We start from the raw sequence: 14,331 nt of genomic DNA, 5'->3' as shown, positions 1-14,331 counted from the left end.
AACATAAAGGAACGGTAAATTTATTAGATATCCGAGTTCAATCATTGATCCTCAAGAAATTGTTGTGCTTCATCCACGGATTTAAACCATTTAAACGATTTATTAGGCAGAACAACCCTTAGACGAGCAGGGTATAGCAAAGCCGGTCGCAAATTCCTTTGATATAATTCCGACATCACCGATTTAAAAGGCGATCTTTCTTGCATTACCTCAGGACAATAATCTTCAACCAGACGAAACTTAGGATTTTGATGCTCAATAATTCCTTTCCGACGAGCAATTCAAATTAAATGCTCCTTAGTATTCAAGTAGGATCACAGGGCGCGGCTTTAACTCTTTCGACAGTTTGGGTCTCAACGCCAGATGCGCATGGTCGAGTATAGGAGGAGGAGAAAAAACCTCAGAGCCAAAGACCTCCATTAAGAATTGTAAGATCCCCACTGTCAACGTCTTCACTATTATTCGCAAATTCTATCTGCGACTACGACTCTCCAAATCAATAATCTTGACTTTGTACTGCTCCAGTGTATGAGTGGTCGAAGTTGATTTCTTTTCCAAAGAATTCAGTCTGCAATCTGTTTCCCAGCTTCAGTAAGTTCTGAAATTTGCCATTGCTGTCTTTCGTTCTCCTTTTTAAGTGCTGCCAATCTACCTTCGTTCTCCTTTAACAATACTTCCAAAGTAGCAAATCTTTTATCAAGTTTTTCTTCCAAGAGCAAAGACACCTTCTTTCTTTCCATTTCTATTACCAGTTTCCTTGCCTTCGGCTAATGCCTTTCTTCCTCTGGTATTCATTTCCATCGATTAAAATTCAGAATTCAAGCATATAAAAGTGTTATAAACACTTTGATATCGATAGTAAAAGGGTGGTAAAGAAATTGAAAAATGAATGGAGCAAAGCCAAAATGCAACCTACTCCATCTAGCGTCCCCAAGAGAGTTCTTGCCTTGAAACATTCATATTCTCTGTGCAGTTCACATTTCTTAGATGGGCACACATGCAACATTTGTTCAAGTAAAATTTGGTTTTTATTGCGCTATCCATTCAAACATTTGTGAAATGAGCATCTTTTCTCTCCCCTACAGTGTGCTCTGCTCTACACCAGTTGCAGTGGACAGAGGAGGTTACGCATACACAATCTTTCCCTAAACTGCTGCACTCAGCTTGCTGACTTGTACAGAAATTGTGAGACCGATACGCTTATCAACTTCTTTGTAAAGCTGGGTATGTTTTTGCTTAAATTGTCTAATTTCAAAACTGTCTTTATGTGGTTAAAAATGAGATGAATTCTGTACAGCTTCTTTGACCTGGTGTTAAAATAATGTGGCTTGATCTCAGTGATCTGGCCTTGTGTTGCATTTGTTATTCTGAGTGAAGGGTATGTCAGACTGGAATTCCAGCCCTCGTTTTTATCTGGGTCGTGTGCATGAGGTTAAGATGTGCTTTGTTTGTAATGTTGTGTAGAGCTGAGTGACTACCCCAGCAGCTGAATTATGCACACTCTGCATTACCTTAAGTAGCCCAAGCACTATGGAATTGGCCTCCATTTGACACGTGTATTAGAGGAGAGGTGAAAACCAGCAGAGAAAAAAGGAGAAAAGTGATACTGCAGTTGGCTATAGAAACTATTCAGCTAAATCCAAGGCTGGTTTCTGGCTTCAAATAATTGTCAGCTACCCAAGGTTCATTACGTACAAACCTATCTATTCTACAAATTCAATTATGTGTAGTTTTAAAATTAATCTCAAATGAGTCCTACAGATAATGCTGAGAAATCCTGGGGAGCTTGTTTTTAATCTTGTTCTCCAACTAATGGATGCTTGTTATTTAATAAGTTGATTTCGAGTTGCGACCTTTATTGCAATCTTATGTTTCCTTGAACAAAGCTAGTAGGGTGTCCTCTGTAAAGAAAAATATTGTACAGTGTTACTGATGATTTAGAAAGATGTGAAAGTAAAACAATACACATTAATTTCAAAAACCAGTAGTCTAGTTATAGTATGTGGACAGTTCATATAATACCTTGGATGTAATAAATTTCCTTTGCATCTAAAGTTGATATTAAAAGATTTCATAGCTTTTTATGATTAGTTTGCCCAACTGCTGAGGATAGTTTTTTGTTTATATTCAAGTTAGTATTTGGAGTAAATGTGGCTAAATGGAGCAGATCAAACTTCACTAAATGTGAATGTATAAAAATGCTAAACAAAAGAAGAAAAAGGAATTGGCCATTTGGTTCCTTTGCAAAAGAAAATCCAAACAATAAGCAGATGTTGAAAATCACAAGAAAAAAAGGTGCTGTGAACAGTCAGGTCACGCAGTATCTGTGGATTCTCAGTTCTTGTCTCAGGTACAAGATCCTGTGCCAGAACCAGGAAAAGAGAAAGGTAGTTAGTTTTCAGTAGCAGAACACATTCCTAATTTTTGCTGACAGTTTCCACCCTGTTTTTGTATTCACTTTGAATCTCCCCCATTTCTGGATCACTTTGTTTCCATTCCAAGGGATAAACAAGTAATGTATGTCCACAGCTTCCCAACAGTTTCTGCGTGATCCACAACACCACCAGTCTGTGAACTAACTAACCCACCATATACATTTTCATCCAGGTCACTTAAGTACATCACAAACAGCAGGTCCCAGTACAGATCCCTGCCAAACACCAGTAATCACAGACCTCCAGCTAAAAGTACCACCTTGACCACTGTCCTCTGTCTTCTATGGGCAAGCCAGTTCTGAATCCAAACAGCCAATTCACCGTGGATCCCATGCATCTTAATCTTCTGGATGAACCTCCTATGAGGGACCTTGTCAAGCACCTTAGTAAAATCCATGTAGGCAATATCCACAGCACAGCCTTCATCAGTCACCCCAAAAGCTTAAGCGTGCATGCCCAAGGCCCTGTGAACTGTCACACTATACAACGTTAATCTTCATTTTCTTTCCTGTGGAAGTAGATGACTTTATATTTCTGTTATCTTAAATAACTCCCCTTGAAACCTTTACAACTAATGGAGAGGTAGAATTGAAAAGAAAGGTGATTAAGTAACGTTAAAAATAGATTGCTCTTTTCTGATTCCCTCTCATCTTGTTCTTATCTCAAATCTTCATAAAATCTTAAAATATAAACTAGGTAATTTCCCCCCATGTTTTCTCAACCTATTAACAACTAGTGGCCCCATTGAATTGTGTTGATATGATCATTCATGTCCCTTTGTGGAAGCTTTTGTTTTCTAATTCTTAACAGTTAAAAGATTACATTCAGATATTCTAATGTACAGTATATGTACTTTGAAACCCTCTAGTCCGTACCTGAAATGCTATCATGTTGTATAATGCAGTTGGTCTAACACTTCAATGTCATGTTTGTAGCTTATCGTGGTGTTCTGAGCAACCCCACAAAGACCGTACGAGAGTCCTTAATTAATCAGTCTGCTCAGATTCTGGCCTGCTACCGCAAGAATTGTGCAAGTCCATCATCGGCTGGACAGGTAAAACGTGGTCTCTTTTGCATATCTATATAGTAATTTGCTTTCACCCACACCAAGCCAGACCTGTATTTAATGCCCTTTCCAGTAGATAAATTTGAATTGCAAATAACCATATCTGGTTTTTATGGCAGATCGGGTAGCTCCATGATTATTGGTGCCTTTCATTCCCAATTCAAATAACAATTTAAATATCCAATAGTGGAGTTTTATCCAGGACTTTGGTTTACTAGTCATGTAACAAAAACATGCGCAATTTGCATCCCACATTTAGAGGAGGATGTCAAATTACATGTTGGTGCAGCAAATTTGAACACAGCTTTGTCACTTTGAAAGATGCCTGCATCGTAGAGCTTGAAGAACTTGCAAGGTTAGTAGCATTCAGTAACTTTTGCAAACTGAGGAGCAAGCCCCTGTAAAGCAGCCCTGGGTTCCTGCTCCTGATAGATGTGTTATCTGCTAACAAATTAGGATCAATCCTGGACTAAGTAGTACCTGTTGCATGCTCGGGGAACATTCTGCAGTTGCCTCTGATCTGGGCCGACATTTACGTGCTGGGCAGCACCTAATTAATAAGCTTGTTTATTTCGGCTTTTTTCTTAAAGATGTGCTGGGTGCGTTCAGACTACCGCTGCACCACTGCATTCTTCGCGGCAATGTATTAGTCCGCGGCCCGGAGGTTGGGGACTACTGTTCAAGAACACTGAAACCAATTACATCACCTACCAATTTACCTGCATTAGATTTTGATTATTAATATGAGCAGTTTGTTATCAATTGACAATGAAGTTATTTTTAGCAATGCTTGAGATTCATCTATTAATATCTCAAATACATAAGTACATTTCAAATGTGTTGCCAATAGGTGGTTTAATTACAGCAAAACTGCACCTTTGTGAATAATGCTCATTCATTTTCAATGTACACTGTTATAATGCACAGTTACGTTCAGAAATGTAGGGAAGGATAATACTAAATATTAAACTTGGGTATCGGGTTATTTCTTTAAAATATGCAATGCATTGTCTTTTGAAACAAACAAGAGAAAATCTGCAGATGTTGGAAATCCGAGCAACACACACAAAATGCTGGAGGAACTCAGCAGGCTAGGTAGCATCTAGGAAAAGAATACAGTCGACGATTTGAGCCAAAACTCTTCGGCTGGACACAATTGTCGTTTCGGGCCAAAATTCTTTGGCAGGACTTTGACTTTCTGTTTTTCAAGCTTTAGCTGAGAAAAAAAATGTGAAATTGCAGTTTACTTAATCGATTTTCTCAGTTTTACCTTTTTTTTGGCTGAAGAATTGCTCTTAGAACATAGAAATCTACAGCGCATTACAGGCCCTTTGATCCACAATGTTATGCTGACCATGTAACCTACTCTAGAAACTGCCAAGAATTTCCCTACTGCATTGCTCTCTATTTTTCTAAGCTCCATGTACCCATCTAGGAGTCTCTTAAAAGACACCATTGTATACGCCTCTATCACCATCACTGGCAGTGCATCCACGCACCCACCACTCTCTGTACCCTTAATTCTTTTGGCTCCTGAGTTTCATTCCATGCGACAGTTCCATTAGACATTTGATCTAGGTCACACAGCACCTTATGCTGGGATCTGGAGCAACAAACAAATTACTTAAGAACTGAACAGATTGGGCATTATCTGTGGAAGTGGATTGGGGCGAGAATGGAGTCCTGATGCAGGATTTTGAGCTGGAATGTTAATTCTCCCTCCCCTTCACACCCCAGACTTTTTTTCCTGCTATACTGGTTAATGAAGTAGTTATCATTTCTAATTATCTTTGAGGAAAAGTTTACTATGCACGAATTGGCTACTAGATTTTCAATGTTATAAGTGCTTGTATTTCAAAAGAGCCTAATTGGTCATGCATGACTATTAGATTACCAGAGTGAACAGAGTTAACTGAAGTTTAAAAAGAAAACACAATATCTCCATATAGTTTTGAAGTTCAAAAGCTTCCCAGTTTCAGTGTTTAATGATCCAAATTTAAATGTTGAAGGGACTTTGAAAATACAGTATTTGCACCATAGTCATTTTAAATGTTTGTACTTTTGACAAGCAGTGGTTTTGTGATCTGTTCAGGTGCTTGGTTGACATCCGTTAACATTTATTCAGACAGCTTGTAAAATAACCTTGCGTATGGTGCAGTAAGTAACAAGGTGTACCTGTCATAATTGACACGTTTATTCTTGGGGATGCATGCAAGCGGAATGACTTTATCAGGAGGTTGAAATATGACTGACACTGCCACCTATGTGCACGAATGGAAATTTGTCAATGGACCCTCAAACTTGAACCAAAGCTATTTAGTCACTTGTGCATTATTGGATTTGTTCAAAGTAGCTTGTGCTGATCTTTTAAAGCTAAATTAATTGGGTGGGTCATCAGTGTGTATTCTTAGTTATGCCCACACCATAAGAATGGATGAAAGCTGCATTTCATTCTGCTTGGGGAACAATATCCTAGGATCCATAGACCATTGCCATAATGGAATGGTGAAAGGGCATGAGCTCTAAGGGTGAATGATATATGCTGGATCATCACAGAGTGTCCCCAGTCCTTCGACGCTGAGATCTGAAACTGAAATACGTTCAACACACATCAAAGTTGCTGGTGAACGCAGCAGGCCAGGCAGCATTTTTAGGAAGATGTACAGACGACGTTTCGGGCTGAGACCCTTCATCAGGACTAACTGAAAGAAGAGCTAGTAAGAGATTTGAAAGTGGGAGGAGGAGATCTGAAATGATAGGAGAAGACAGCAGGGGAAGGGATGGAGCCAAGAGCTGGACAGGTGATTGGCAAAAGGGATATGAGAGAATCATGGGACAGGAGGCCTAGGGAGAAAGAAAAGGGGGAGGGGGGAAAACCCAGAGGATGGGCAAGGGGTATAGTCAGAGGGACAGGGAGAAAAAGGAGAGAGAGAGAAATTGTGTGTATAAATAAATAACGGATGGGGTACGAGGGGGAGGTGGGGCATTAGTGGAAGTTAGAGAAGTCAATATTCATGCCATCAGGTTGGAGGCTACCCAGACGGAATATAAGGTGTTGTTCCTCCAACCTGAGTGTGGCTTCATCTTTACAGTAGAGGAGGCCGTGGATAGACATGTCAGAATGGGAATGGGATGTGGAATTAAAATGTGTGGCCACTGGGAGATCCTGCTTTCTCTGGTGGACAGAGCGTAGGTGTTCAACGAAACGATCTCCCAGTCTGTGTCGGGTGTCGCCAATATATAGAAGGCCACATCGGGAGCACCGGACGCAGTATATCACCCCAGCCGACTCACAGGTGAAGTGTCGCCTCACCTGGAAGGACTGTCCGGGGCTCTGAATGGTGGTATGGGAGGAAGTGTAAGGGCATGTGTAGCACTTGTTCTGCTTACAAGGATACTCTGTCCGCCAGAGAAAGCAGGATCTCCCAGTGGCCACACATTTTAATTTCACATCCCATTCCCAGGCTGATATGTCTATCCACAGCCTCCTCACTGTAAAGATGAAGCCACACTCAGGTTGGAGGAACAACACCTTATATTCCGTCTGGGTAGCCTCCACCCTGATGGCATGAACATTGACTTCTCTAACTTCCGCAAATGCCCCACCTCCTCCTCGTACCCCACCCATTATTTATTTATGTATACACATTCTTTCTCTCTCTCTCTCCTTTTTCTCCCTCTGTCCCTCTGACTATACCCCTTGCCCATCCTCTGGGGTTTTTTTCCCCCCTCCCCCTTTTCCTTCTCCCTGGGCCTCCTGTCCCATGATCCTCTCATATCCCTTTTGCCAATCACCTGTCCAGCTCTTGGCTCCATCCTTCCCCCTCCTGTCTTCTCCTATCATTTTGGATCTCCCCCTCCCCCTCCCACTTTCAAATCTCTTACTAACTCTTCCTTCAGTTAGTCCTGATGAAGGGTCTCAGCCCAAAACGTCGACTGTACCTCTTCCTAGAGATGCTGCCTGGCCTGCTGCGTTCACCAGCAACTTTGTTGTGTGTTGCTTGAATTTCCAGCATCTGCAGAATTCCTAGTGTTTGCATACTGAAATACATGGCAAGTTTTCTTCCTGAAGCGAAAATGGCTTGTGTCTTCTAGGTTTAAGCTACCATTAAGTGCAATGTGGCTGTGATAGGAATGGATTATTTCTGTACTTCAGTATTTGAGCCAGAGTAAGATTTTTGGGAATTGAATGATTTTCTTTGTTAAAAATAAAATGCTTAGCATGAGATTGAAAGTTTTTGTTATCTTGACATTGTGGAAAATTTCCCCTGAAACTCCAATTTTAGCATTGTAATAATGTTGCACAGATGTTTTTTGCCTCTACATTTGTCACTTGATCTCTTGTTTTGTTCCTGATAATTTAATACAAGTAATTGATTCCCAAAAAGTTTATGAACTTGAACTATTTTGTAACTGATTTCCCCCAACACACACACGTTCCAGCTTTCCTCTGTAAAGTACATTGTGGAAGCTTTACATGCACAGATGTGCTTAAAAAATCCTTGATTTGTTTTTTAATTAGTTGGAAGAAGGGAATGTGCTTTGTCTTTCCTGGAACTGACTGTGCAAGCCCCTGAAAAATGTCGGTGCAGCAGTATGCTTTCTAACTTAATACCAGCTTTATGGTGTTTTGCTGTATGTCGGAAACAGTAATTTTAAACGTGAAGCCTTGTTTAGATAGCTTTCCCCCCCACATATAGTGCAAATGCATTGAGTTCTTAACTTCTCATATCTTTAGTTCATATTTTGGAAATCAGTGCTGCTGGCAAGTGATTGCTTATTCCTAATTGCTCCTTAACTTGACTCATTGGGCCATTTCAGAGTGTGTTTAAGTCGGCTTCATTGCTGTGGAACTCAAGCTACAAACAGGCCAGATGTAATCTTGCCCTGCTTAACATCCGAATTACAATCTCATGAGTCCACACTCCTTTTCACTCTATCTATCTTCCTGCCCTTTCTCCTAGCTGATTCTACCAGAGTGCATGAAGCTACTGCCTGTTTACCTGAACTGTGTATTGAAAAGTGATGTTCTCCAGCCTGGAGCTGAAGTTTCTACTGATGATCGGGCCTACATCCGTCAGCTCATCGCAAGCATGGATGTGTCAGAAACCAATGTTTTCTTCTACCCTAGGCTTTTACCTGTGGTGAGTTATGATTTATGCAGTTACTTACTGGCCATTATGCTGCTGGCGTTCAGGGCAGCAGTGAAAGTCCTCCATCTGTGTGTAGAAGGATTCTTCATTGCTGTTTCCATAATGATTTTTGTTTGATCAGTCAGGGTTATTAGCCCTGAGCTGAATCCCCGAACCTGGAGGACATGGGACCACTTATTTTAAAGCCTAGCCTCTATCCTTTGACCTGTTTGGCATGGGTAACCCTAACAAGGGCTAAAACAAGGCCCTGACTCCAGCCAACATAGCTGTCCACATCATTGAGGCACACAAGTCTCCAAATCTTGTGACAAGGTTGTGGTCCTCTTTAGAATTCACACAGTTATTGTAGAATAAATTTGGAAGTTCAGCTGTGAGTGATTGTGACAAAGTGCTGAATTCTTAGCCTGCAGTGTTAGTTTCCAGTTTCCAGTTTCTTATACCTTGTTCGGCTCTTTTAGATGTTTTAAAACCCTGAAAATTTGTGCTCTGAACATAAAATGAGAGATTTCAAATGCTCATCTATAGGATGGGCAAGACATGTAGATCTGCGCTAAACACAAGAAAATTAGAAATCAAGAGTATCTAACAAGCCCCTCAACCCTGCCCTGACATTCAGTATTATCATGGCTGATCTTCTGTGCCAGATACCCATAATCTTCACTTCCTCTCTTTCAGATAATTGTCTGTTTCCACTTGAAATGTATCCACTAAGCTGGTCCCCACCACTTGGTGAGGGAGTTGGGTGTGCTTGCCAGGGCCCCTTATTTTATAGAGATGCCTTTTTGTTTGTAAATCTCACTTTGGTGAAAACATCTCAACATCTACTGTGATGATTCCAATATGTTTAAATAAGGTCACCACTCATTTTCATAAAGGACAAAGAATACAGACCCAAGTTGTCCAGCCTCTCTTGATACGAAAATCCTCTTCTATAAGAAATAACCTGAATGATCTTCGTACTTCCTCTAATGCAACTGTATTGTTTTTGAATAACATGTCCAACACTGCATAGTATCCCAAATATGTCCTCTCCAACATTTTGCACACAGATAACAAAGCCTCCCTGTTTTCAGAAAAGGCTGACATGCCATTTGCCTTAATTACTTGAAAAAAAAATTGCTTGCTACCTTTTTTTAATTCATGCCTTGGTACTCCTGAAGTTCCCTGATTCACCAGTTTTCTTCCTCTTGGCTAATCCAGATTTTGATTCCCTTTCTGGAAGTGCGTGAAAGGGCAACGTGGTAGCATAGTGGTTAGTGTAATTCTATTACAGTGCCAGCAACCTAGGTTTGGTTCTACTGCTGTTTGTGAGGAGTTTGTATGTTACTCCTGTGACCAAGTTTGCTCCAGCTGCTCTGGTTTCCTACCACATTCCAAAGACACAAGGGTTAGTAGGTTAATTGGTCACATGGGTGTAATTGAGCGGTGTGGCCTTGTGGGGCCGGAAGGACCTGTTACCATGCTGTATCTCTAAATAAATATATAAATCCACATTAACATGTTTTAAACTACATTTTCCAAGTTTTTATCCATTCAATCAGTATGTCCCATTGCTGAATCATAATGTCCATATCACAACATCATTCACTTTTGAGAGGGAACACTCTCAGAAGTGTCATCTAAGTGGCTCCATGAACGTGTTTTTTGCCTTTTGGTAGAATTGTTGAAACATTGTTCAGTCTCTAGGCTTCAATTGTGACAAAACTCTCTCTTTCTCATTAGCACAAAATGGATGTTGATAGTGATGAGTTTCCAGTGGCCATTCGTTGCTCAGAGGAACGATTATCGAAAGGTGGCATCTATCTGCTGGAGAATGGTTTGAACCTCTTCATATGGGTGGGAATGAACACACAACATGACCTCATCCAGAGCATCTTTAACGTGCAATCATTTGGCCAGATTGACTCTGGAATGGTAGGTTTCAGATGAACGTGAATCCTCCAATTATATCTTGCTCTGTGAATTTTGATTAATACTAAATATCTTTTGTTGTGAATCAAGAGTAGCTATGCAGAACATTTATGCTATACATTCTATGATTTGGAAATGAGTAACAATTTGTTCTCCATTCTGATGAGTTGCTATCTGAAGGTTAGGAGCATTGTCTCAAATTTTATTTGTTTATTGTAGCTTTTCTTTTCAGTCAAATGAGTTTTTGACTGTTACAGTAACAGCCCTTTTGGGGTATAACTTATAAATGCACATCTGAGTTTTCCAGATCAGCATAACTTAATTTGAACTTGCTAAAATTTGGGAAATTCCTTTTTTTTGTAGTACAGCTGCTATATCAACCATAACTTTAGCATTGGTATGAATAACCTGTACTTGGCACCAACTCCCAACTGATCATTGTCCTATCATATCAGGATTTTACTCTGGATTTAGTAATGACTGAAACTGCTTTACATTGTCACTGCATTTGCTGTGAGTCCATTTATCAACAGAATTGCAAAATCAAACTGCTTAACTCCAAATATACTACTGATGAAGTTATTTCCTAGACAAGTTTAAGTCTACTTAATTTAAAAAGTGCTTCTACTAAAGTAAATACTAAAGTGTGATGATAAAGTTGATGAATGTCCTCATTGTGAACCATATATTCTGTCTTCTGTGCAATGCCAGCCATCTGATTCAATATGTATTTTATTTTCAGGCCACTCTGCCACAACTAGATAACCCATATTCCAAAAAATTACGATCCATGGTTGATGCAATTCGTGCCCAGAGACCCAGGTTTATGAAGGTAAAGTTAAGTCCTGAACTACATAGGTGCTTAATTCATAATTTTGAGTACTACAGTGGGATCTTATTTTTGGAATACCTAGTGTTCAGTGCTTTAGAAATCTTGGAGGGAGGGGTTGTCAAAATAATAAATTGAAGATGGCGACTGGACCTATATTCACGAGTATCTAGACGAATTAAATGACTTTTCAATGAACTCTGCAAAGTTCTGATGGGGTTTGGCAGAGGGTGCTGCTGTTGGAAATTTTCAAACGTGGGGTTACCATCTCAAGGTAAGTAGTAAAAATATTAGGATTGAGAGAGAATTATTGGAGAGTGATTAACATATATGACAGTCTTTTATAAGGTTGTGGTGGCTGAACCAGGGGCAGTGTTGAGGAAATCGATGCAAATGGCATCAAGGGACATGGGGAGAACCAGAACGTGAAATTGAGATAGTATTCACTGTGATCTCATTAAACTGTCAAGTAGGCTCGAAGGGTCTCATTGTGCTCTGCTTTCCTGTTTTATTTTCTTGGTGTATGATATTCTTGGTAAATTTCATGGACATAAAACATTTGTGTTGGCAACAACATTTAAAACTTCTCTCAATGTATGCACTTCTCAGATAACCAACTGTTGTGACAGTGGAGGCAACCAGTTGTCAATGAATGGTTACCTTGGATCAGTGCACAAGACAAAACTCAGTGCCCTTTGCTGTATAAAATGCGGGTCCATTTTTGTATTATTAAAAAGATGTTAAAATTGTTCTTGTGGTTCTTTAAGAATCTGAATGCTGCTTACTGATCCTTGATCTTAATTATTTGTAAGGTTATTGGCACAATCTGTTTGACACATTGCCACTGGGGCTTGTGTCCTTGAAGCCTGCAGAAATCGGGATTTCAGTTCCATACAGCTCTCAGAAACTGCGGTCCCTTCCTCTTTTTGCTGCCCCAGGAACAGGTGGTTAATTCTCAGGTAGCACAAGTGCTGTGAGAAATAAAGTCTGGCACTTGAGTGTAGGTTCAGGGAGGAGTCTGCATCACAGGATTAGGTGCTGACCTCTGGCGTTTCTCCTCTCCGGTAGAGGTCAGAGGCCTCTGCATTCAGTTTGATGAGGAAATGAGAATTCTCTATGCCCCACCCAACCCTGTGCATTAAACATGCCTGCTGAAAAATAATTATTTCATTGACTATTTATCTGATCTAACTTAGTGCAAGTATGCTGGTGGGTTTTCCACAGAACAGTATTCAAACTGATTCCATTAGCTGTAAATACATCATAGCTTGACCTGTGCTTAAAGAGTTGATAAAATACCTCATCAATACACTGATTCTTATTCTTACAGCTCTTGATAGTGAAGCAAGAAGACAAGATGGAGGTGCTCTTTAAGCATTTTCTCATGGAGGACAAGAGTGCAAATGGTGGAGCCTCATACGTGGACTTTCTGTGCCATATGCATAAGGAGATACGGCAGCTACTCAGCTAATCTGGGAGAGTAGAGCAGGGATTGAGATAGTTGGGTGGAGCTGTTTCCCAGCTTCTCCCCAGTGGGCCCAGTGCTTGCTGTCAGCAAGGCCCCTGATTGTCAGCAGCTGCCATGGAAGCAACATGGATGTGTGACTAACCTGTTAATACTGAATGTAATGTAAGGAATTAATAGTACAGTATAATGTATATGATTTAGAATCTTATATGAGAGCTATCTTTTCAACACTTGTATTACTTTGTTGCTTGTGTATGAGGAGATATGGAAGGGAATGCGCTGTGTGGATGGATGTATGGATGGTAAACTCCTAATACGCAGGATTTCAAGTCAATAAATTGAACAAAATCCAATTTGTGGCTTTGCTAACATGGTTTGACTTCTGGAAATTATTTTTATATACATCAATAGTAATCATTTCATGTTGTACCACAGCCTTTTTTTTCTTGGTTGTTAATTAGGTCTTTAAATGTGAATAGATTTGTCAATGAAAATAATTTATCTATTCACTCGTGAATGCTTAACCTTTGATTAAATTCCATATTCTGTTTTGCTCCCTTGCAGATTCTTAGAAAATTTGACTTACAGAAAGGCCTTTGGGGTATGGGGGAGGGTGAGAGATTTTTAAAAACTGCATATCTTTCTGTATTTTTGTTTCTGATTTTAGAAACTAATCAGAGAAGGGAGCAGAGAGTAGGCATTCTCAGCTGCTGCTCTGTTCAAAGTCACTGATGATGGCCTCTAATGTGTTGTTTTGTAATTAGAATCCCAACCAATATCCAACCAAATACAAAAAAATGATTTAATTCAATTCTTTAACCACATCCTCATGTTTTGATTGTATGCATTGTGATTGCAAGACTTTGTGATAGGATTTGATGCCAATCTTTGACAGAGAAAGTACATTACTGTATTGTGTCCATTTCAAATCAGATGAACAGTAGTGATCCAGGATAAAAGGCACAATTCCTTTTCAAAGCCTTTTTCCTTGTATTTTCCCATTCCTATTTATTAGATCGGTTTACCATGCTGACTTTTGCAACCTGCTGTAAAATATATATATATATATTAAAAACACAATGTGCTGTTGTAAACGGGACATTAATTTTTGATGCAATAAATATGTTTCTTTCCAAATGTCTCACTGGGTCTGCTCTTGGGTTTCTGTTGTAGTGTTAGCGTATTGATGCATTTGTACTGGAGGGATTCAGCTGTTGCTGATAGAGTTGCAGCACTGATGTCTTCACATCAGAGCCCTGGGCCCAATGACATAACGCTGTGCAGTACTGCACAGACGCAACAGGACCATTCCTGTGCAGGTCCAACAAAGAGCTTGAAAAAGCAGCAAGTTTTTCAATGGGAGTCATTGATTCAAGTACTGTGCAGACGCAACAGGTATGTTCCCTCGCAGGTTCTCCAAGGACTTTCGACAGGAAACCCAGTCTCTGTAAAAGAGTTACCACCGAGCA

The 14,331-nt window shown here is 40.0% G+C and overlaps 1 protein-coding gene across 3 annotated transcripts in view; it reads left to right on the top strand.

Annotated features, from left to right (window-relative positions):
* LOC140212080 (protein transport protein Sec24C-like) overlaps positions 1–14,003 on the top strand; it is an 85,066-nt gene extending 71,063 nt beyond the window's left edge. For all 3 annotated transcript variants that reach the window (XM_072282576.1, XM_072282574.1, XM_072282575.1), the window contains 6 exons: positions 1,086–1,224; positions 3,371–3,489; positions 8,466–8,645; positions 10,377–10,568; positions 11,308–11,397; positions 12,725–14,003. In XM_072282576.1, coding sequence (XP_072138677.1) covers positions 1,086–1,224; positions 3,371–3,489; positions 8,466–8,645; positions 10,377–10,568; positions 11,308–11,397; positions 12,725–12,865 — 861 coding nt within the window. In that variant the 3' untranslated portion in view covers positions 12,866–14,003. The remainder of the gene's footprint in view (positions 1–1,085; positions 1,225–3,370; positions 3,490–8,465; positions 8,646–10,376; positions 10,569–11,307; positions 11,398–12,724) is intronic.
* The last annotated feature ends 328 nt before the right edge of the window (positions 14,004–14,331 follow it).

This window comes from Mobula birostris, chromosome 18 (assembly GCF_030028105.1).
Source record: "Mobula birostris isolate sMobBir1 chromosome 18, sMobBir1.hap1, whole genome shotgun sequence".
In the NCBI taxonomy this organism is placed as follows: domain Eukaryota; kingdom Metazoa; phylum Chordata; class Chondrichthyes; order Myliobatiformes; family Myliobatidae; genus Mobula; species Mobula birostris.
Note: the sequence above shows the minus strand (reverse complement) of the source record. Positions and strands in the feature narration are given on the sequence as shown.